We start from the raw sequence: 24,387 nt of genomic DNA on the forward strand, positions 1-24,387 counted from the left end.
ATGGATGCTAAAGAGACTCATTTAGTGGAACGACTATCATACTGTTGATAAACTACATGACCAAAAGTATATGGACACCTGCTCGTCGAACATCTCATTCCAAAATCATAGGTATTAATATGGATTTGGTCCCCCCTTTGCTACTATAAAAGCCTCCACTCTTCTGGGAAGGCTTTCCACTACATGTTGGAACATTACTGTGGAGACTTGCTTTCATTCAGCCACAAGAGCATTAGTGAGGTCGGGCACTGATGTTGGGCGATTAGGTCTGGCTCGCAGTCGGCGTTGTAATTCATCCCAAAGGTGTTCGATGGAGTTGAGGTCAGGGCTCTGTGCAGACCAGTCAAGTTCTTCCACACCGATCTCAACAAACCATTTCTGTATATGCCTCGCTTTGTGCACGGGGGCATTGTCATGCTGAAACAGGAAAGGGCCTTCCCCAAACTGTTGCCACAATGTTGAGAGCACAGAGTTGTCTAGAATATCATTGTATGCTGTATCGCTAAGATTTCTCTTCACTGGAACTTAGGGGCCGGGCCTGAACCATGACAAAGAGCCCCAGACCATTTTTCCTACTCCACTAAACTTTACAGTTGGCACTACACATTCGGGCAGGTAGCTTTCCTCCAAACCCAGATTTGTCCATCAGACTGCCGGATGGTGAAGCGTGACTCATCACTCCAGAGAACGTATTTCCACTGCTTCAGAGTTCAACGGCAGCGAGCTTTACCCCAGTCTAGCTGGCTCTTGGCATTGGGCATTGTGATCTTAGGCTTGTGTGCGGCTGCTCGGCCATGGAAACCCATTTCATTAAGCTTCCGACAAACAGTTATTGTGCTGACAAAGGCAGTTTGGAACTCGATAGTGAGTGTTGCAACCGAGGACAGACGATTTGTACGTGCTTCAGCTCTCGGCAGAAATTTGATGAGCTGACTTGTTGGAAAGGTGGCATCAGATGACAGTGCCACGTTGAAAGTCACTGAGCTCTTCAGTAAGGCCATTCTACTGCCAATGTTTGTCTATGGAGATTGCATGGCTGTGTGCTCGAATTTATACACCTGTCAGCATTCGGTGTGGCTGAAATAGCCGAATCCATTCATTTGAAGGGGTGTTCACATACTTGTATGTATGTTTATATATAGTTTACCTAAACATTATATTTAACAGTTTTATGAGCTGTAATTAAAAGCCTAAATGTTTCCATTCTAGCTTTTAAATCTTAATTTAATATGGTTCCACCAGGGTGATAAATCAAACTAAGCAAGGCACGAGGTAACGGCCAACTCTGTCACAAGCTTGAGGTGAGGAGACAGTTCAGATGTGTTTACAAGCTAAACAATATAAAAGTAGGTGAACATATATATAAAGTTGTTGATGAGGATTAATGCCACTAAAATGGAACTAAATAAGGTCAGATTAGATTTAATGAAAACTATTTCAAGGTGTTGGGGCAACATGGATTCCACTACAGTATTTGAGGGTCAGTGGTAGGAACATTGGAATCAATTAGATTAAACAAACTTTTGATATTGGTAATGAAATCTGTCATTTATGTTAATTCACTGAAATTCAATTCGGAGACAAACATTAAAAAGTCATGTAATGGGAGTGTGGTGCTCCTGGAAGTGGGAGGTGCTAGTGATACACAGAAATAAACAGGTCTCTCATCCAATTCATTTCCTTTCCCAGAGTGGTCCATAATTAACTTTTGCTTGGTTAGCACTTCCAACCAGATATAAGGAGGCTGAGGCCCCAACATCCTTAAGTCAGATACCTTCTTCTTCTGTGGTAAGACCGCTCCACCTCCTTAGATTTTTAAATGTGTCTCGTCCTTGCACTCAGCATCTGAGGCAGTAGCTAACTGCACTATTTGAATTTAGTTCTGTAAGATTTTACAATATTAAATCAAGTGGCATTAAAAATAATGTTGTTTTTATTATGTGTTTTACTTCAAATCTGTAACTTTCATTTACAGTAAAAAGTGGTGCTCCTGCACTTGAAAGGGTGTTCTGGAATGTAACTGGGTTTTCAGGGGTATTTATTTGAATTCCAAACAGAATGTGTGGATGTATAGTAAAGGAAAGTTACCAGTTGCACCTGTAGTTGAATTTGACATGTAATGATTGAGTTAAATGTTTTCTAGCCTTTTAGGGAATAAATGATAAGGCTTTAGACTTGTGTGTTTTCACAACACCCTAATGTGTCACAGGGTCCTCCAAGAAGTACACATTCATCTGTAGGAGGGGAAAAGAAGGTGAGACGGTTTCAGTCTTCACATAAAAAGTGATGAGAATATTCTGAGAGAGATACCACTCACCTAACTCTGTTGAATGGGGAGGAAGCACCACAGATTCAATCATGTTTCTTGTTTCATCTCTTTCCTAGTTATCCGTCACCATGAGTACGGACGCGGAGATGCAAGTCTACGGCAAGGCTGCCATATACCTTCGTAAGTCTGAGAAGGAGAGGATGGAGGCACAAGCCATGCCCTTTGATTCAAAGAACGCCTGCTATGTGACAGACAAGGTGGAGCTGTACCTTAAGGGTTTAGTCACTGCCAGGGCCGACGGGAAGTGTACTGTGACAGTTACCAACCCTGACGGCAGTAAGGAGGTAAGCCTGATCTGAAAAGTATTCAAGTTCAAGTTTGTGCAATCACTCTAATTCTTGAAAAGTCAACTAAATGCAAAAACAAACTTCCAATGTTTTTTGTAAGCAGAATATAATCTTCAAAGACATACATTTTATTGCTGCTATTTAAAAATTATATGGAATTTCTCATGTTGACTAGTCAAGAATCTCCAGGTATGTGTCAGTGGGTGATAACAAAGTAGTTGGATTAATGTGGATATGCATTTTTTTAAATTATTAAACTTATATTTAATGAGCAAAAAGAATTCAGTCATGTCTACTTTGATCTGCGTGTAAACTAGGTTTCTGACTGTTTCAGGAAGGAAAAGAGTTCAAAGATGCAGACATCTATGAGATGAACCCCCCTAAGTACGACAAGATTGAGGACATGGCCATGATGACCTACCTGAATGAAGCCTCTGTGTTGTATAACCTCAAAGAGCGTTATGCAGCATGGATGATCTATGTAAGAGGCCTGCACATATACATACACACATACATGAACATAATAAATACACACATACAGTACTAGACATAATTAAATGGTAGAAACCAAAACATATCAATACAGTAGACCGCACATCAGTATACCAAAGTACACCCACATCCTCACATAAATCCAAGTAAAAGTACATTTGATTTTGTTAATCCTTTATTTTAATTATGCTTTCATCCAGACCTACTCTGGGCTCTTCTGTGCCACGGTGAACCCCTACAAGTGGCTCCCAGTGTACGACGAAGAGGTTGTCAACGCCTACAGAGGGAAGAAGAGGGTGGAGGCTCCACCACATATCTTCTCCGTCTCTGACAACGCCTTTCAGTTCATGATGATTGGTACGAGCTGTCATGGATGGATGGATCAATCAATCAAATTTATTTATAAAGCCCTTTTTACATAAGCAGATGTCACAAAGTGCTTATACAGAAACCCAGCCTGAAACCCTAGACGCCAAGCAATGCAGACCCTAAGAAAAAACCTAGAGAGGAACCATGCTCTGAGGGGTGGCCAGTCCTCTTCTGGCTTGAGATTATAGGAGTATATGGCCATTAAGGCCATACAAAATGTTCAAACGTTCATAGATGACATGCAGGGTCAAATAATTATCACAGTGGCTGTGGAGTGCGCAATAGGTCAGCACCTCAGGAGTAAATGTCAGTTGGCTTTTCATAGCCGAGCATTCAGAGGTCGAGACAGCAGGTGCGGTAGAGAGAGAGAGATAGGGAGAGTCAAAAAACAGCAGGTAGCACGTCAGGTGAACAGATCAGTGTTCCATAGCCGCAGGCAGAACAGTTGAAACTGGAGCAGCAGCACGACCAGGTGGACTGGGGACAGCCAGGAGTCATCAAGCCAGGTTGTCCTGTGGCATGGTCCTAGGGCTCTGGTCCTCAGAGATAGAGAGGGAGAATACTTAAGTTCATACAGGAACCCAGCTAAGACAGGAGAATTTCAACAGACTTAAAGGTCGAGAACGAGTCGTCGTCTCTCACACGGATAGACAATCCATAAAAATGGAGCTCTATGGATGTCCATAACTGCATATAGATCTCACAGTCCATAAGTGCTAATGGATGGATGGATGGATGGATGGCTGGATGGATGGATGGTTGGGTGTAAAATCAAATCAAATCAAATTCAAATATGCTTTAGAGTTTTCTCGTCTAGGTTAGAACAGTTTGCTGGGAATGTCTGATTTCAGTATCCATGAATGGAAAATGTTCCAAAATTAAATTCATGACTATTCAAATGCAATAATGTACCCATAATGTTGCTTGAGTATGATAAGCAATATGTTTTTTGGTTCCAGATAAGGAGAACCAGTCCGTCCTGATTACGTAAGTTGTTTACTAAAATGTCACTTGAGAAAGTATTTCTATTGTAATACGTTGGGTCACTTGGTGTGATGAAATACATGACATTATGAATGGATTATGACATTAGGCTATGTGTAATAATGAGTCGATGAAAGGGAATATTTACTTATGTTAGAAAACAGGTATTTTTCTATGCTATTTCTTGGTGAAAGCCAAGCTGACACTCAAACATGTACCTAAAACCCCTCTTTCTCTGTCATTTAAACCAGTGGAGAATCCGGTGCAGGAAAGACTGTCAACACCAAGCGTGTCATCCAGTACTTTGCCACCATTGCAGTGTCTGGTGGCAAGAAGGAAGCAGACCCCAACAAAATGCAGGTAGGTTGTTCTTATGTTTGCCTTTTAATCACATTTCAGTTTGGTTTTCTGAGCAAACTTTTTGTGAATCATGTTTCAAGAAAAGTGTTCAAGTCATAGAGAAAAACAAACTTTACCACTTTTCCCATTTCTGAGAAACTTGTGTTTATCTCAATCAGGGGTCTCTTGAGGATCAGATCATTGCAGCTAACCCTCTGCTAGAGTCTTACGGTAATGCCAAGACAGTGAGGAACGACAACTCGTCTCGCTTTGTAAGTATGAAGGGCATACTGTGGAAGTTACCTTATATTGGAAAAATGTATTTCAGTAGTTCCCTATTGTTATATCAATAGATGTCCAACAAACTGTAACATTTAAAGGGGTCTATCAAAATAAAATGTTAGATTTATTTGTTGACCTATTACTAACCCCCATGCTCTACTATAGGGTAAATTCATCAGGATTCACTTCCAAGCTGGTAAACTGGCTAAAGCTGACATTGAGACCTGTGAGTTGGTATTGATTGTTTCTCAATGATTTCCTAAATTCACACAGATTATTGTTTGGAGATCTTAACATCAAATTTGATTTCATCTTATGTTTTCTCTCTCTCTTTGTGTCACTCGCGCTCTCTCTTTCACCCTCAGACCTGCTGGAGAAGTCCAGAGTGTCCTTCCAGCTTCCCGATGAGAGAGGCTACCACATCTTCTTCCAGATGATGACAGGCCACAAACCTGAGCTAGTTGGTACGACAAAGTAGAGGTCCAGGGGAAATTATTCCCACCCCCATCTGTGGAACTTGTTAAAAATATTCATAGTACACACTAATAATACTATTACAATGAGTACATCCAAGGTAACAAGGCATCTAGACATTTAGAAGGTATTTGGGAAATATCTGTAAAGTAATGCACTGTAATGCACTAGTCCACAAGTCTCAGTCTCCTCTTTTGATGCTATTTATTATATACTACATGTATCCTTGAGTCCATCTACTGAGTAAAGGAGGGAGAGATACTGTAAAGGTAGGACAGCAGAATTATAAGAGATTTAACTGACAAGCTGTTCTCCGTTGTCCACAGAATTGGCACTCCTCACCACCAACCCCTACGACTTCCCCATGTGCAGCCAGGGTCAGATTGCTGTGGCCAGCATCAACGACAATGAAGAGCTGGATGCCACAGATGTGAGTCAAACAAAGGGTTAACCAAACTATAGATATAGAATGGGTAGGACCACCATACCCACTGAAGGTCTGTGAAATTCCAACTTGCTAGGAATTTTCATGTATTTTTGTTTGATTCTAAATGCCTTGTGTTTGTTAAGCATGAACATAAAGGAACTTTTCATTCCTTCACACTTCGCCGTGAGGCACATACATGTAAGACATCCACAAGAGAGTGCCACTAAGTGCCCTGTGGAACTGTATAAAACTCATTTTGTGTTGCCATCTGCTAATGTGTTGGCCAAGAGTCAAATCTATCCATCCCATTCGTTCTGGAGTGAGCACAGAACTGTAGCGTAACGTCATTTTTGTACTTCTTCTTTATTGCCAGGAAGCCATTACAATCCTGGGCTTCACTAATGAGGAGAAGCTTGGAATATACAAGCTGACAGGAGCTGTAGTGCACCATGGCAACTTGAAATTCAAGCAGAAGCAGCGTGAGGAGCAGGCCGAGCCAGACGGCACAGAGGGTGAGTCCCACTCACAGATATACAATATGTAGAGCATTAGTCCCATTCCCAGTCCCAAACATAGAAATAGAACACCTAAGACAGACAGTGCCACATGAAAGTGTAATGGAAATTCTCCCCTAAGGATGCACACTCAATGTAAATGAATCCATCTTTATTAACCCCTGGTCGGGCTCCGTCCCGTATGCGGGACGGACATCCAGCGAAAAATCCTATCGCCATTAGCATAACAAAATGTAATATTTATTTTTTTCAAATATAGGACTATGTTATATCGTTTTATAGATACACCTCTCCTGAATCGAACCATGTTGTCCGATTTCAAAAAGGCTTTACAGCAAAAGCAAAACATTAGATTATGTTAGAGGAGTATATCGTAAAAGTAGCCAGATAGTCATTTTCCGACCAACCACATGCATCACAAATAACCAAAAAACAGCTAAATGCAGCACTAACCTTTGACAATCTTCATCAGATGACACTCCTAGGACATCATGTTACACAATACATGCATTCTTTTGTTCGATAAAGTTCATATTTATATAAAAAATACAGCATTTTACATCGGCGCGTGACGTTGACTAACTATTTTCCCTCAAATGCATCCGGTGAAACAGCGCTACAATTTACTAAATTACTATTCGAAAACATTTTTAAAATGTAATATTGTCATTCTAAGATTTATAGATGAATATCTCTTGAAAGCACCTGTAATGCCAGATTTAAAAATAACTTTACTGGGTAATCACACTTTGCGATAAAAGGGGATGCGATACTCAGGAAAATAGGCTACCGTTACAGGTCAGCGCCATCTTGGAACAATCGCATATCAAATCTACTCTTGTATACCATTGTCAATAATCCCTTACCTTTGATTATCTTCCTCAGAAAGCACTTCCAGGAATCCCAGGTCCACAACAAATGTATTTTCGTTCAAAAAAGTTAATCCTTGACGTCCCAATAGCTTGTTCTTGTTAGCGCTTTCTGAAGGCTGCTCCAAAACCTCCGTCGAATGCGGGACTCCTCTTTCAATAAAATGCATTTTTTTTAATTTAGGTTCGTTCAAACATGTCAAACGTTGTATAACATATATCTTTAGGGCCTTTTTCAACCAGAGCTCCAATAATATTCAAGGGTAGCCAGGGGCGCCGGCGTCATAATGGTAATGGCCCTCCTCATGTGACCACTTTCCACAGGGTCTCATTCAGTCAGTTTTCACAGTAGGAGACTCAAACCACTTTGTAAAGACTGGGGACATCTAGTGGAAGCAATAGGAAGTGCTCAATGAACCATTGCTCACGGTGTGATTAATAGCCAAAGTGATGAAGTTGAGTCCGCAATTCAGAATTCCACATCCTGTTACAATCGGTCTCGGGGTTTTGACTGCCATATGAGTTCTGTTATACTCACAGACACCATTCAAACAGTTTTAGAAACTTTAGGGTGTTTTCTATCCACAAGTATTAATTATATGCATATCCTAGCTTCTGAGTTTGAGTAGGAGGCCGTTTAAAATGGGCACGAATTTTTTTCAGAAATCGCTGTAGCGCCCCCGATCCTAGGCGACCGTCAAGAGGTTTTAAGACCTTCCTTTCACACAGGTACACACATGTTTCATTACATAAGTTTATTAATAGAAACATCATAAGCGGCAGGGGAGAACTGGAGCTTTGGACTTTCTCTTCAACCTTCTGGTTCCTAAGAGACTTGAAAAGAAAAAGAAAAAAGTGAATATGACCAGTGTTAGTAATAGCCTAGCCTGACTCTAGGCTAACTCTATACCTGATAACATGATGATTCCCACTCTCCCCTAGCCTGACTGACTCTATACCTTTAGGATACTGTTCTGCTGGGGTCCATAAAAAAATGAAGGATCTAAAAACGCTGACTCATGCTTTCACCTAGGTTTCCTCATCAGGCAACAGGAGAGGTGTTCCCACATCATGTCATCCTCACTTCGCCTCTATTTTTCATGCAAATATGCAGTCAACAAGTATAATGATTATTTTCCCAAGTATAATTATAGTTTTCCCAAACAAGCCCTCTCCCCTTCTGAGTCTAGGATGTACAATGAATCTCTGTGGCTATTCAGGTGGTGTCTCCCAGTCTTGATATCAGTCAGGAGAAGCCTTCAGATTAGGAAGTCCACGTTCTTGCAGCCTGCCTCAGTCCTTTGTTAATTACCCAGACTCATACACAAACAGCTATTTGAGATTAAGCAATTTATATAATGATATAAAACAGTGAAGCTATAAGACAGTTTTATACGGCAATAGTTTATAATCTATATAGTTAGCTCTACGATATGACTCCTATCTCACTCTTGTGGAAACATTCTGTCTCAGAGACATGCCCCCTTTGTACTTTGCCACCGGCCACAAATACAGTTGCACAGAGATCATTCCATCTAACCCATAACACATGAATTACTGCTACTAGGCCACTTTAACCTCTATGGGCTAGGTGGGACGCTTGCCACACTGTCCGATTTCAAAAAGGCTTTACAACGAAAGCAAAACATTAGATTATGTCAGCAGAGTACCCAGCCAGAAATAATCAGACACCCATTTTTCAAGCTAGCATATAATGTCACATAAACCCAAACCACATCTAAATGTAGCACTAACCTTTGATGATCTTCATCAGATGACAACCCTAGGACATTATGTTATACAATACATGCATGTTTTGTTCAATTAAGTTCATATTTATATCAAAAACAGCTTTTTACATTAGCATGTGACGTTCAGAACTAGCATACCCCCCACAAACTTCTGGCGAATTCACTAACAATTTACTAAATTACTCACGATAAACGTTCACAAAAAGCATAACAATTATTTTAAGAATTATAGATACAGAACTCCTCTATGCACTCGATATGTCCGATTTTAAAATAGCTTTTCGGTGAAAGCACATTTTGCAATATTCTGAGTAGATAGCCCGGCATCACAGGGCTAGCTATTTAGACACCCAGCAAGTTTAGCACTCACCAAAGTCAGATTTACTATAAGAAAAATGTTATTACCTTTGGTGTTCTTCGTCAGAATGCACTCCCAGGACTTCTACTTCAATAACAAATGTTGGTTTGGTCCCAAATAATCCATAGTTATATCCAAACAGCGGCGTTTTGTTCGTGCGTTCAAGACACTATCCGAAAGGGTAAATAAGGGTTATGCGCACAACGCATTTCGTGACAAAAGAATTCTAAATATTCCATTACCGTACTCCGAAGCATGTCAACCGCTGTTTAAAATCAATTTTTATGCAATTTTTCTCGTAAAAAAGCGATAATATTCCGACCGGGAATTAGTGTTTAGGTTCAGAGACGAACGAAAATAAAAACATGGGGTCGACTCATGCACGCGCCTCAGCCCATTGTTCTCTGATAGAGCACTTGCCAAAAGCGCTAATGTGTTTCAGCCTGGGGCTGGAATTACATCATTCAGCTTTTTCCCGCCTTCTGAGAGCCTATGGGAGCCGTAGGAAGTGTCACGTTACAGCAAAGATCCTCAGTCTTCAATAAACAGAGTCAAGAAGCTCAAGGAATGGTCAGACAGGCCACTTCCTGTAAGGAATCTTCTCAGGTTTTTGCCTGCCATATGAGTTCTGTTATACTCACAGACACCATTCAAACAGTTTTAGAAACGTTAGGGTGTTTTCTATCCAAAGCCAATAATTATATGCATATTCTAGTTACTGGGCAGGAGTAGTAACCAGATTAAATCGGGTACGTTTTTTATCCGGCCGTGCAAATACTGCCCCCTATCCCCAACAGGTTAATAAAAAAGGATTCATTTACATTGAGTGTTCGTCTTTAGTGGAGAATTTCCATTACAGAAGTCTTGTAGGAGAGTTTTTGGAAACCAAATTCCCACCTCCAGAAATGATTTGAAATGATGAATATGGGAGAAAATCAAAACCTCACCTTAAAGTTATCCAAACTATTTTGTCAGTGTGACATCAGAAACAAGCGATCAAGTGTCATTGAATCTGTTGTTGTTGGTTCTCTCTCCAGTGGCTGATAAAATCGCCTACCTGCTGGGCCTGAACTCAGCTGAGATGTTGAAAGCTCTGTGCTACCCCAGAGTGAAGGTCGGCAACGAGTATGTGACCAAGGGACAGACTGTGGCTCAGGTAAGACTGCAAAACACAGCATCTACCATTTTCTGAGCACCGGAATTATTTGGGGACGAGTGCATTGCTTTTTTTAAATAGTGATGTTGTTTATCCCAAGGTCTTATCACCTTATCACCAGACACGGTCAATAGCTAATGTATTAATTTGAGGTATTATCATGGCAGGTTAATAACTCAGTCAGTGCTCTGGCCAAGTCCATCTATGAGAGGATGTTCTTGTGGATGGTCATCCGTATCAATGAGATGTTGGACACCAAGAATCCAAGGCAGTTCTATATCGGTGTGCTTGACATTGCCGGGTTTGAGATCTTTGATGTGAGTATGACACCAGAACAAGACAATTAGTTGTGATTCAGATTGATTACAGCCTTGTATGATGAAATGATCCCTTTTAAAACTCCATCAACAGTACAACAGCATGGAGCAGCTGTGCATCAACTTCACCAATGAGAAACTGCAACAGTTTTTCAACCACACCATGTTTGTCCTGGAGCAAGAGGAGTACAAGAAGGAGGGAATCGTCTGGGCCTTCATTGACTTCGGCATGGATTTGGCTGCCTGCATTGAGCTTATTGAGAAGGTAAGCTGTCTGTGAAGATTGTAATGGACCGCAAAAGCGAAGATCATAGTGAGTCCTCTTTGAGATATTATCACAGTGGTACAACGTATCTGAATGTTGAGAACTCAATATGTTTCCTATTATGTACCCCAAAATGAATGTAATCCTCAAATAGAATGTTTACTAAAGGAATGATTGTGATCCTAAATGGAAATATCACTAATTTGATATACATCTATTTTCGTAAAGCCATTGGGCATCTTCTCCATCCTTGAAGAGGAGTGCATGTTCCCCAAGTCTTCAGACACTACCTTCAAGGACAAGCTGTACGCCCAGCATCTTGGTAAAACAAAGGCGTTTGAGAAGCCCAAGCCTGCCAAAGGCAAGGCAGAGGCCCACTTCTCCCTGGTGCATTACGCCGGTACTGTGGACTACAACATCACTGGCTGGCTGGAGAAGAACAAGGACCCCTTGAACGACTCAGTTTGTCAACTGTATGGGAAGTCCGGAGTCAAAATTTTGGCTGCCCTGTATCCCCCTCCCCCACCTGAGGGTAAGACCAGCATCACGTCACAATATTTAATTAGGCACTAGTTACAACTCAGACCCAAATGTTCTTTAAAGTCTTAGAATGTATCACAATTTCTCAACGTTTATTACTAGGTTGATTTACTCATAGACTTGGTTAATTTAATCATGCAGTAGGTCTTTTTTAACATGATCTCATTGGCAGCATTTGCCTCTAGATAAGTGTGAAGTTAACCAGAGATTCTCCGGTTTATAATTAGTGTGCTTGCTGAAGACAAGACCACTCTATATTTCTTACATACTCTTATTATTATTATTATTATATTTATTCCACCCACTCTAGGAAATGTACTTTTCTAGATATCTTTTACTTTTCCCCATTTTAACAGATAAAGCCAAGAAAGGAGGCAAGAAGAAGGGTGGTTCCATGCAGACTGTGTCCTCCCAGTTCAGGGTGAGCTATTGAAATGTGTATATTCAGTCCTTTAAAAGGTGCAATTATTATAAATTATTTCTGAGAAAATGGTTTGTAACCCTCTTACAGGAGAACTTACATAAGCTGATGACCAACTTGAGGAGCACTCATCCTCACTTTGTGCGCTGCCTGATCCCCAACGAGTCAAAGACTCCAGGTACAAGAAATATTGAGTTAAATATGGAATCTTATCAGTACAGTATCAGTAACCTCAACCATTCCAATCTTTAACCTGTTTATGAGTATTAAAAGAGACTTGTTTTGTTTTACCAGGTCTGATGGAGAACTTCCTGGTTATCCACCAGCTCAGGTGTAATGGTGTACTGGAGGGTATCAGGATCTGCAGAAAGGGCTTCCCCAGCAGAATCATCTATGCTGACTTCAAGCAAAGGTACATACGTGCATGCACACACACACACACACACACACACACACACACACACACACACACACACACACACACACACACACACACACACACACACACACACACACACACACACACACACACACACACAGAAATTATTGGCACTGTTGATAAAGATGAGCAGAAAAGACTGTATCAAATAAATAACACTGATACTGAGCTATATTGTATGATCAAGCATTTGTGACAACTATATTATTTTATACTCAGAGAAAAATATTTTGTTTAATAATTCATATTTTATTTCAAGATAGGGCTCATAATTATTGACACCCCTTTTTTCAATAAGAGGATCATGGCACTGAGTCTTTCTCTAGAATGTTGTATGAGATTGGAGATCACATTGGGAGGGATCTTTGACCATTCCTCCATACAGAATTCTTCCAGATCCTTGATATCCATCGTTCAAACCACAGGTTTTCAATGGGGTTCAAGTCTGGAGACTGAGATGGCCATAGTAAAATGTTGATTTTGTGGTCGACTAATCATTTCTTTGTGGATTTTGATGTGTGCTTGGGGTTATTGTCTTGCTGTAATACACACCTGTGGCCACGTTTCAGCCTCCTGGCTGAGGCAACCGAGTTTTGGCAAAAATGTCATGGTACTGGGAAAGTTCATGATGCCGTTGACCTTAGCGAAGGCCCCCGGATCATTTGATGTAAAGTAGCCCAATAACATCAAAGATCCTCCACCATATTTTACAGTAGGTATGGAGTTATTTTCCTCATATACATATTTTACAGTAGGTATGGGGGTTATTTTCCTCATATACATATTTTTCAGTAGGAATGGGGGTTATTTTCCTCATAAACATATTTTACAGTAGGTATGGGGTTATTTTCCTCATATACATATTTGTTTCGATTCCCAAAAACATTTTGACCTTATCATATATCTCAGCATTTGTATTATTCATTTTACACAGTCTATTTTGCTCATCTTTATCAAGGGTGCCAATCATTTTGAACCGCACTGTATAACCAACCAACCAATTACAACTTGGCATATTTTAAAACTGTCCTCTCATTCAGGTACAAAGTACTGAATGCCAGCGTCATCCCTGAGGGCCAGTTCATGGACAACAAGAAGGCTTCTGAGAAGCTGCTTGGATCCATTGATGTGAATCACGAGGATTACAAGTTTGGACACACCAAGGTCAGTCAAATACCCACAGCAAAAGCTGACAACAAAACACAACTTCAATGATAATTTAAACCAGTACCATATAAAATCTCTCCAGGTGATCTATCCATCCTTTTGTTCTTTCTTCTTCATTTAACTAATGGAAAAGGTGGAAAACATTGTAGTGTTTTTCTTCAAATTCATGCATCACAAGTATAGAAGAGAAACTAAACTATTTTTCATGTACATTGTGTTAGAGTGGTATGAATGCTGTTATCTGTATCTGTGAACATTATTAATCTATAACTATTAATTTATAACTAACAACATAGAAACAACCTATCACATGGTTTGTTTGTAACCATATCAAAGTTAATGTTGTTTAAATCAATCTAGTGGTGTTGTTCCCCTCTTTTGATTCCAACATTTCTATCTGTCAGCATCTGTTGTTCCATTGAAGATGTTAACCTGTGTCTCAGGTGTTCTTCAAAGCCGGTCTGCTGGGTGTCCTGGAGGAGATGAGAGATGAGAAGCTGGCCTCTCTAGTCGGCATGCTCCAGGCTCTCAGCCGTGGATTCCTCATGAGGAGAGAGTTCACCAAGATGATGGAGAGGAGGTGAGAAATAGTAGACATCTTGGCAAAGCTTTCTGTCAACCAGCTGTATCTAATGCATTATGTTTACGTACTGTAAATGCTGGGAGCTGTTCAGAATGAGAAAGTACATCTTATAATGGTCTACTAAAGCTTTTGGGTTAATTCATTTAGTCCAGAAATGGATGTAGCAACTAAGGATTCTAGCATTATAGCTGCAGTTTGGGATTTGGCTGTTCAACTGTCATTTAAATGTGTAGTATTTACCTTCTAATTCTTGAAGAATATAAAATACATCATGAGCTTAGCATAACCTGTCAGTCCTTGCATCTAGTCCACTATCTGTGAATTTAGGAGGGGTTACATTTCCCTAGCCACCTTGCACATCTGTAAACAAACAGTGACAGGTGGTTCTGTTTTGTTGTTCATCTAATTCCATCATCTAATGACTCACCATGCCTCTCCATCGTTTCTGTCGACCAGAGAATCAATTTACTCCATCCAGTACAACATCCGCTCATTCATGAATGTGAAAACCTGGCCATGGATGAAGTTGTACTTCAAGATCAAGCCCCTGCTGCAGAGCGCTGAGACTGAGAAGGAGCTGGCAAACATGAAGGAGAACTATGAGAAAATGAAGACAGACCTGGCCAAGGCTCTGTCTACAAAGAAGCAAATGGAGGAGAAGTTGGTGTCCCTGACGCAGGAGAAGAACGACCTGGCACTCCAAGTCGCATCTGTGAGTCAGCACCTACCCTCGTATGGGCACATTTACATACACATGAATACACACACACATACACACAAATATGAACACACTGTAAAGTATGTTGTTAACTCACACATTTTTATTGCCCATGTTATATATTGTATATATTTCATGAATTTCTATTGATTTGCTCTGACCTCTTTGAGTAAAATGTATATTTTGATACACAAAGTGAGGCCTCTGATTTGTTTACTCCTGTTCTGAAACCAGGAAGGAGAGAGTCTGAACGATGCTGAGGAAAGGTGCGAGGGGCTCATCAAGAGCAAGATCCAGCAGGAGGCCAAACTCAAAGAGACGACCGAGAGGCTGGAGGATGAGGAGGAGATCAATGCTGAGTTGACTGCCAAGAAGAGGAAGCTGGAGGATGAGTGCTCTGAGCTGAAGAAGGACATTGATGACCTGGAGCTCACCCTGGCCAAAGTGGAGAAGGAGAAGCACGCCACTGAAAACAAGGTCTTGTGTCTTACCATAGACAGTCTAACCAAAAAATAATCCAATCAAAACATAGCTTAACAGATATGGAATTCAAGTTGTATTGTGGGTGCAGGAAAAATTAAGACACAATAGTGGAATTTCAGTTGTGGGGTACTCCCAACATTCATTGAATGTTCTGATCCCTCTCATTTATGACTTCCATTCACTACACTGACATTGTGAACACTGCCATCTAGTGTTGATGAGATTTGTTAGCGAAATGAAATGAATGCAATGTATAACAATATATAACAATCTAAATCTCCCATTTATGGTGAAGTGTAATTATGTTGTGGCCATTTACAGGTTAAAAACCTGACAGAGGAGATGGCGTCTATGGATGAGAGTGTTGCCAAGCTGACCAAGGAGAAGAAAGCCCTACAAGAGGCCCACCAGCAGACACTGGATGACCTGCAGGCAGAGGAGGACAAAGTCAACACTCTGACCAAGGCCAAGACCAAGCTGGAACAGCAAGTGGACGACGTGAGTGGATTTGGACATTTTGGCCATGATAGTATGTAAAATGATATTATCTTCAGTTGTTTCGATTTTAACAATATGTGTTTTTATCTTCTAGCTTGAGGGTTCTCTGGAGCAAGAGAAGAAGCTCCGCATGGACCTTGAGAGATCCAAGAGAAAGCTGGAGGGAGATCTGAAACTGGCCCAGGAGTCCATAATGGACCTGGAGAATGACAAGCAGCAAGCTGATGAGAAAATCAAGAAGTAAACACAAACAAATGACTACAGTATTACCTGCTATAATGGTTGTTCTTGACTAATTCTTGTAATTATGAATTAACACTTGAATGGTATTCTTAAAAGCAAAGTGAATGGTATGATTCTCTCCCTTTACACTATCAAACAAAAACTAACTAAGCAATCGATGTGTTTGTGTTTCTTAGGAAGGAGTTTGAGACCACCCAGCTCCTCAGCAAGGTTGAGGATGAGCAGTCTCTGGGAGCTCAGCTGCAGAAGAAGATCAAGGAACTCCAGGTACAGTACAGGATATAAGCTCCAGTACAGAAAAGCACAGACTTGAATCATTTCCTGAAAAACATTATTCTGGTAGCACACATGCTTCCCGGTGGCTTCTGAAGGCTGAGTAGGTTGGAAGATGGTGCGTCTTCCTGGAGATTTTAAACATTGTAAAGATGGTGCTTCTTACCATTGTGATTTGGTTCCTGCATGGGACACTGTCTACTGAATATATAAGTGTAACTGGCTTTGTATTAAACACATTTATGCTAAATATACAAACTATTATAATTTTGTGAGGTTCAATTGTTTCAACTGTATTGTAGTGTTCATCCCCCCTGCTCCTGCCCCCTGGTCTAGGCCCGTATTGAGGAGCTGGAGGAGGAAATTGAGGCTGAGCGTGCTGCCAGGGCTAAGGTTGAGAAGCAGAGGGCTGATCTCTCCAGGGAACTTGAGGAGATCAGCGAGAGGCTGGAGGAGGCCGGAGGCGCCACTGCTGCTCAGATTGAGATGAACAAGAAGCGTGAGGCTGAGTTCCAGAAGCTGCGTCGTGATCTTGAAGAGTCCACCCTGCAGCATGAGGCCACAGCCGCCGCTCTGCGCAAGAAGCAGGCCGACAGTGTGGCTGAGCTCGGGGAGCAGATCGACAACCTGCAGCGCGTCAAGCAGAAGCTAGAGAAGGAGAAGAGCGAGTACAAGATGGAGATTGATGACCTCTCTAGCAACATGGAGGCCGTCGCCAAGGCTAAGGTGAGTAGTGATGTTTTGGTAAAGCAGTGTTGAGGAGGGTCAACTACATTACCATTCAAGTGAACTGAAGTTGACAGGAGTCACATATATAAAGTAATGATGGAACATGTTCCACTAACAGGGCAATCTGGAGAAGATGTGCCGTACTCTTGAGGACCAGCTGAGTGAGCTCAAGACTAAGAATGATGAGAATGTTCGCCAGGTCAACGACATCAGCGGACAGAGGGCCAGACTCCTGACAGAAAATGGTACCATCAACAATGAACAACAAGCCAATGCTTTCCTTCAGTAGAACACAACATGTATTAAGGGCTATATCCACATAGTTTCTACTGTACTATTCACCACCTAAAATTGCCCTACGATTCCTCAACATACATTTTCAATCTTAGAGAACAGAGACCTTATTAACAAGATGTCCCTCTGTCCCTGCAGGTGAGTTTGGTCGCCAGCTGGAGGAGAAGGAAGCCCTGGTGTCTCAGCTGACCAGAGGCAAACAGGCCTTCACCCAGCAGGTGGAGGAGCTGAAGAGGGCAATTGAGGAGGAGGTCAAGGTAAGGGACTCAAAATGGACTCCACCGTCCACAGAGTTTAGAGCTATATCTTTATAAACACGGTGACTACGCCACCCTTAGAGATTTCTACTGTCTCTCCACCCTCAGAGACTGCTACTGTCTCTCCACCCTCAGAGACTGCTACTGTCCCTCCACCCTCAGAGACTCCTACTGTCTCACCACCCTCAGAGACTCCTACTGTCTCACCACCCTCAGAGACTTCTACTGTCTCACCACCCTCAGAGACTTCTACTGTCTCACCACCCTCAGAGTCCTGTCTCACTTCCCTCAGAGACTCCTACTGTCTCTCCACCCTCAGAGACTCCTACTGTCTCACCACCCTCAGAGACTTCGACCATAATTTGTTTTATTATCTCTCTCATCTCTCTTTGCATTTTGTCTTTCTTTCTCACAGGCTAAAAATGCACTGGCCCACGGTGTCCAGTCTGCCCGCCATGACTGTGACCTCCTGAGGGAGCAGTTTGAGGAGGAGCAGGAGGCCAAGGCAGAGCTGCAACGCGGCATGTCCAAGGCCAACAGTGAGGTGGCTCAGTGGAGGACTAAGTATGAAACTGATGCTGTCCAGCGCACAGAGGAGCTGGAGGAGGCCAAGTGAGTCGCACGCAACAGAAAAAACTCAGATATGGTGTGGATGGTGAGGGTGGTAGGGGGCTTTGAGAAAATGTTACATCAATATGTATTGTTTGTCAAAATGTAAAAAAATTACACCATAAAACCACCGTCTGTTGTCCAACAGGAAGAAGCTGGCCCAGCGTCTGCAGGATGCCGAGGAGACCATTGAGGCGACCAACTCCAAGTGCGCCTCCCTGGAGAAGACCAAGCAGAGGCTGCAGGGAGAGGTGGAGGACCTCATGATTGATGTTGAGAGAGCCAACGCATTGGCCGCCAACCTCGACAAGAAGCAGAGGAACTTTGACAAGGTGAAAATTAATAAACCTATATTTTTTATCAATTGTATAATTGTTGCATATTTCTAATTTAAAAACTCTTCATCTTCGACTTCTAATGAAAATTCCATGGATTTCCCTAGGTTCTGGCAGAGTGGAAGCAGAAGTATGAGGAGGGCCAGGCTGAGCTGGAAGGAGCTCAGAAGGAGGCTCGCTCTATGAGCACTGAACTCTTCAAGATGAAGAACTCCTACGAGGAGGCTCTGGATCATCTGGAGACTCTGAAGAGAGAGAACAAGAACCTGCAACGTGAGCATTTGACAGCAGTTCTATTTGGCTCATGTTCGACTAGTGTTTTGAAAATGGAGGGAACTCTAATCATCAAAACTACTATTACACCATTTCAGAAATGTCATGTTCTGCATCATTTTTATTTATTGTTTTACTTGTAGACAGTACTCCTTTGAATATTCCATATAAGTGGTAGTAAATTATATTTGCAAGATGCTATGAGGTAATGTTAGTTAGTGAACTATTAATATGATTCAATGTCAAATTCAATGCACTGGCATATCCACTGAAAATCTCCCAAGTCTAAACTTCTTGTGTGTGTGTGTGTTTGTGTGTGTGTGTGTGTGTGTGTGCAGAGGAGATCTCTGACCTGACTGAGCAGATCGGAGAGACTGGCAAGAGCATCCATGAGCTGGAGAAGGCCAAGAAGACTGTGGAGACAGAGAAGTCTGAGATCCAGACCGCTCTGGAGGAGGCTGAGGTACAAACTACAGCTGTTTGATGGGGAAAGCAATGTTACACTAGCCAATGCCAGCTACAGTACAATGATCCCTGTATTGGAGTTTATTGTAGTCATATATATTTAATTCCTTCATCCAAATGTATTGAACACAATTGGCCTGACTGCTTCTGTTTGTCCAGGGAACACTGGAGCACGAGGAATCCAAGATTCTGCGTGTGCAGCTGGAGCTGAACCAGATCAAGGGTGAGGTGGACAGGAAGATTGCTGAGAAGGACGAGGAGATGGAGCAGATCAAGAGGAACAGCCAGAGGGTGGTTGACTCCATGCAGAGCACCCTGGACTCTGAGGTCAGGAGCAGGAATGATGCCCTGAGGGTGAAGAAGAAGATGGAGGGAGATCTGAACGAGATGGAGATCCAGCTGAGCCACTCCAACAGGCAGGCCGCTGAGGCCCAGAAACAGCTGAGGAACGTCCAGGGACAGCTCAAGGTAAAGGGACTGGGACATCAGGCTCAAAAACCTGAACATGGAGAGGGATTTGTTTGTGAATCTGTAGAAAAGAATAGAACAGAGGAATTGAATAGAGTGGACAATGCACTGTAGAAAGTTAGGGATACTGGGTAAATTCTTCCAAATGAACATTTATATCACACATCCTATCACCCCTATTTCCACAAGTCCTAATGAACGTATGTCCTTGTTAACCACAGGATGCCCAATTGCACCTTGATGATGCCGTCCGTGTCGCAGAGGACATGAAGGAGCAGGCAGCCATGGTGGAGCGCAGAAACGGTCTGATGGTGGCTGAAATTGAGGAGCTGAGAGTTGCTCTGGAGCAGACAGAGAGAGGCCGCAAAGTGGCTGAGACTGAGCTGGTAGACGCCAGCGAGCGTGTTGGACTGCTGCACTCCCAGGTATGGGTCAAAAGCCATTTCCAACCAAGCATTCTGTTAAAACACACCTTGAATTCAACAATGCTTGCATTGAGAGTTTAATCATTTCAGCCTTGTAAATTCTCTTTAGAGCTAAACAAATCGTCTTGTTTCCTACTTCAGAACACCAGCCTTCTGAACACCAAGAAGAAGCTGGAGACTGACCTGGTGCAGGTGCAGGGAGAGGTGGATGACATCGTCCAGGAGGCCAGGAATGCAGAAGAGAAGGCCAAGAAGGCAATCACTGACGTGAGTCCTTGAATTACATCATCTTGATTTGTCCCTAAAGGCCAATGGTAGCTGGGCTGGTTACGAACAACAAAGATCTCAGAGGAACGTTATGATGAATTAAACAAACTACTTTTCCAGGCGGCAATGATGGCTGAGGAGCTGAAGAAGGAGCAGGACACCAGCTCTCACCTGGAGAGGATGAAGAAGAACCTGGAGATCACAGTCAAGGACCTGCAGCACCGCCTGGATGAGGCTGAGAATCTGGCCATGAAGGGAGGCAAGAAACAACTCCAGAAACTGGAATCCAGGGTGAGTTATCAGCAGGGTGGATTTGGGGTTGGATTAAAAGACAGTTTGCTGGAAATGTATTTGATCATGTAAAATACACAGGAGCATTTTGTAATTACTTTTTCTCTCATTAACCCACCTAAATCAGGAGTTCCCAAATGTCTTTGCATCAGGGACCCCTTCATAATATCAGAACACAAATCTTACATTAGAGTGCAATATAATTGGCATCCACACAGTTTTACTATGACTTCAGCAGTGCATGGTCAGACTAATCAAGTCTTGGCCCCTGGGAAAGAACATTTGAAAGTCCCCTCTCTTGGCATCAGAGGGAATATTTTCCAGTTTTAAAGCATAAATTACAATTATGTTCAAAACAAAAACATTGGGAATATGTTACACTTATGTTATGGAGTTGAGAACAATTGGAACCAAGATATAAAAATGTATTTATCTAGTTGTTTCATTTAGGCTTGTAGAATTCTTCTAAACTGCTGTCACGCCCTGACCATAGAGAGCCCTTGGTTCTCTATGGTGTTTAGGTCAGAGCGGGAGTAGGGGGGTGTTCTAGTCATTCTATTTCTATGTTGGTGACTTGTATTGTTCCCAATTAGAGGCAGCTGGTAATCATTGCCTCTAATTGGGGATCATATTTAGGAAGCCCTTTCTCCCACCTGCTTTGTGGGACGGTTTCGTTGTTGGTTATTTGTTTTTTGGTAGTTTCACTTTGAATAAAGATGTGGAACTCAACTCAAGCTGCACCTTGGTCCGCTCTGTATGACGATCATGACAACTGCAAGTTAATTAATAGATTCAATGATACAAATTCATGATACATGAACACACATTCATCCAATTCATCTCAAAGTAATATTTAATTTCTCTCTCTCCTCTAGATTGCTATCAGCTACATGTCTCATTTACTCTGCTGCAAAAAGGCCGTTACTAGGAAAGCTAGAGTTGCTATGCGGGGCTACCAGCTAGAAGGCTAACGGCTAAATTAGCTTGTAGGCTACAGGATTTTCATAAGTTCATGAAAACATAACATCTTAACAAACATTACTCTCTAGAATATGGTGCTTTTCCACTCGCTTACCTTAAAAATAAAGACATAAAAATGTATTTATGTCGGTGCTTCTGTCTTGCTGTGGCAAACTTCGCAATCCCCCATAACAGACGCAAACTCATAACATTAAAACAGGCGAGTGGCGGCCTCTATTGGCCATACTGGTACTGCAACATGCACTGCAAAATGCACGACAAAATTGGTCAAATAAAAAAAGAGTCCTATATATAACTACAAGAAGAATTGAGTTTACATTTTTTTTACAATTGTTGGAATAGTGTGCCTACCGATATCCCTGTGAGCCTCCCACACCCATGTTGTACATCTAAGGGTTAAGAACATAAATAGTGGATTAATAATATTACATTGTATTGTATTGGACCTTCTAATCTTGTTCCACAGATCCTTGGTAGTTTCATCTGTTGTTGCTAGCAATATTCATGAACAAATTTAAATGTTAATCCCACTTTGGGAACCACTTGGAAAAGTACATAGTGAAAGACAACAATTGTGCCTCCTTGACTGGGTAGAAGACTCTACCTCTGTTTTACAAAGATTTGTTTCACCACCTCAAACAAATGCCTAAATGTATTTGTTCCACAAAGGTGCGTGAGCTTGAGACTGAGGTGGAGGCCGAGCAGAGAAGAGGTGTAGACGCGGTAAAGGGAGTCCGCAAGTATGAGCGCAGAGTCAAGGAGCTCACTTACCAGGTAAGAGAAAGTGCATTCTTCACACACTTGACACTAACACAGATAGGTTTGTGTATAAAACTATTGTGACATTGATTCTTTGATCTTCTCCCACAGACTGAGGAGGATAAGAAGAATGTTAGCAGACTTCAGGACCTGGTAGATAAGCTGCAGATGAAAGTGAAGGCCTACAAGAGGCATTCTGAGGAAGCGGTGAGTCACATACTGAGTTAAATACTCTGAATGCATAAATTCAACATTGTTTTAAAAATAAAATCCCCAGTAAACATTACAAAACTTAATGTCCATACAATTTAGTTTGAAGTAAGTGTTGCTACAGCACATCAGTCAACAGGGACAATTGATAGTGCAAGTAATTGCTGATGAAATTATACACATTTCTGAGTGCCTCCTATTCCTATGTGTTACCAACTTAAAGGAGAGGGGGTTGAATATGAATTTGCTGGTCTAGTGATCGTGCTGGAGGCGGTTTGATCCCCCGTTCTGCCACTCACTTCTTCTGTTGTATCATCTATCTCTCTGTATAGATTACTATCCTAAATCTCTCTTTTTTTATTAAAATAATTGACAGAATATTAATTTGCTACCTGAAGCTTCAAACTTGAAATGCTGATGCTCTACCCTCTTTTCCTCACCCAGGAGGAAGCAGCAAACCAGCACATGTCTAAGTTCAGGAAGGTTCAGCATGAGCTGGAGGAGGCTGAGGAGCGTGCTGACATCGCTGAGACTCAGGTCAACAAGCTCAGAGCCAAGACCCGTGACTCTGGAAAGGTACAGAACTGCTGCTAAACCTGCACCCGACTCATGTTCAGATATGACCACATCAACACCACCTATGATTCAGTCTTCTCAGAGGTCAATACTGACCTTTTACACTTGTTCAGCTGTATTTAAGATCACCAAGCAGCACATTTCAGGAATTGCTAAAAAAGAAAGGTTAATTCTGTTGGTACTTCAAAATTGAAAACCCAAGCTGAGCACTGAGCATTAAATGCTTGATATATTATTTTCTGTCCAAGTCTATCCATATAATTATCATGTTCATTATTATTACTGATCCATTATATTCTAACCAAGTCTATCCATATATTTATCATGTTCATTATTATTACTGATCCATTATATTCTATCCATATATTTATCATGTTCATTATTGTTACTGATCCATTATATTCTATCTTTCTTCTTACAGGGAAAAGAAGCTGCTGAATAAACAAGACCAAAGTATTGAAGATTAAAGTCTTACCATTTTCCTGTGTTTCATAAAATATGATTTTCATGGTGAAATGTTGAGCATTGATTAAAAACATGTAGGCCTACATAACCTTCCTTTGTGACTGCGGACTTATTACTCAGCAAACAGATTTTTCAAACAATAAAATATTGTACTTTAATTAATGGAGCAATTTGGGATTCCAAAAACAACAAAGCGGTAACTTTTTTTGGTAAACATCTGAGGGAAGAGGATGGAGAAATGTAACCACTATCAAATTCCCAGACTGAGCTCTGGATGTAAGGACTGACCATCCATATCATAAAAACTATAGTTTTAACTCTTCACACTCTTTACACTGGGATTGTAGGGATATTCTCAGAACTATGTGCTCAGGAAGAGACAACAAACCAGAGTTTTGCATTTT

General features: G+C 41.6%; 1 protein-coding gene across 1 annotated transcript; it reads left to right on the plus strand.

The window, feature by feature from the left end:
- Positions 1–1,757: 1,757 nt before the first annotated feature.
- On the plus strand, positions 1,758–24,071 carry LOC106564163 (myosin heavy chain, fast skeletal muscle). The gene is made up of 41 exons (XM_082967331.1): positions 1,758–1,788; positions 2,210–2,254; positions 2,386–2,613; positions 2,951–3,097; positions 3,309–3,465; positions 4,437–4,464; positions 4,713–4,821; positions 4,980–5,072; positions 5,248–5,308; positions 5,448–5,546; positions 5,883–5,986; positions 6,357–6,495; positions 10,514–10,632; positions 10,800–10,949; positions 11,044–11,214; positions 11,443–11,746; positions 12,111–12,175; positions 12,266–12,353; positions 12,470–12,587; positions 13,655–13,778; positions 14,225–14,361; positions 14,821–15,076; positions 15,317–15,559; positions 15,887–16,063; positions 16,158–16,303; positions 16,483–16,573; positions 16,916–17,305; positions 17,427–17,553; positions 17,741–17,859; positions 18,275–18,471; positions 18,617–18,800; positions 18,911–19,076; positions 19,415–19,539; positions 19,701–20,009; positions 20,231–20,434; positions 20,576–20,701; positions 20,822–20,992; positions 22,643–22,747; positions 22,844–22,939; positions 23,387–23,518; positions 23,940–24,071. The coding sequence occupies exons 3-41, from the start codon at positions 2,398–2,400 to the stop codon at positions 23,958–23,960; spliced, it is 5,814 nt and encodes a 1,937-aa protein (XP_082823457.1). The 5' UTR covers positions 1,758–1,788; positions 2,210–2,254; positions 2,386–2,397; the 3' UTR covers positions 23,961–24,071.
- Positions 24,072–24,387: the final 316 nt, after the last annotated feature.

This window comes from Salmo salar, chromosome 02, assembly GCF_965601325.2.
Source record: "Salmo salar chromosome 02, fSalSal1, whole genome shotgun sequence".
In the NCBI taxonomy this organism is placed as follows: domain Eukaryota; kingdom Metazoa; phylum Chordata; class Actinopteri; order Salmoniformes; family Salmonidae; genus Salmo; species Salmo salar.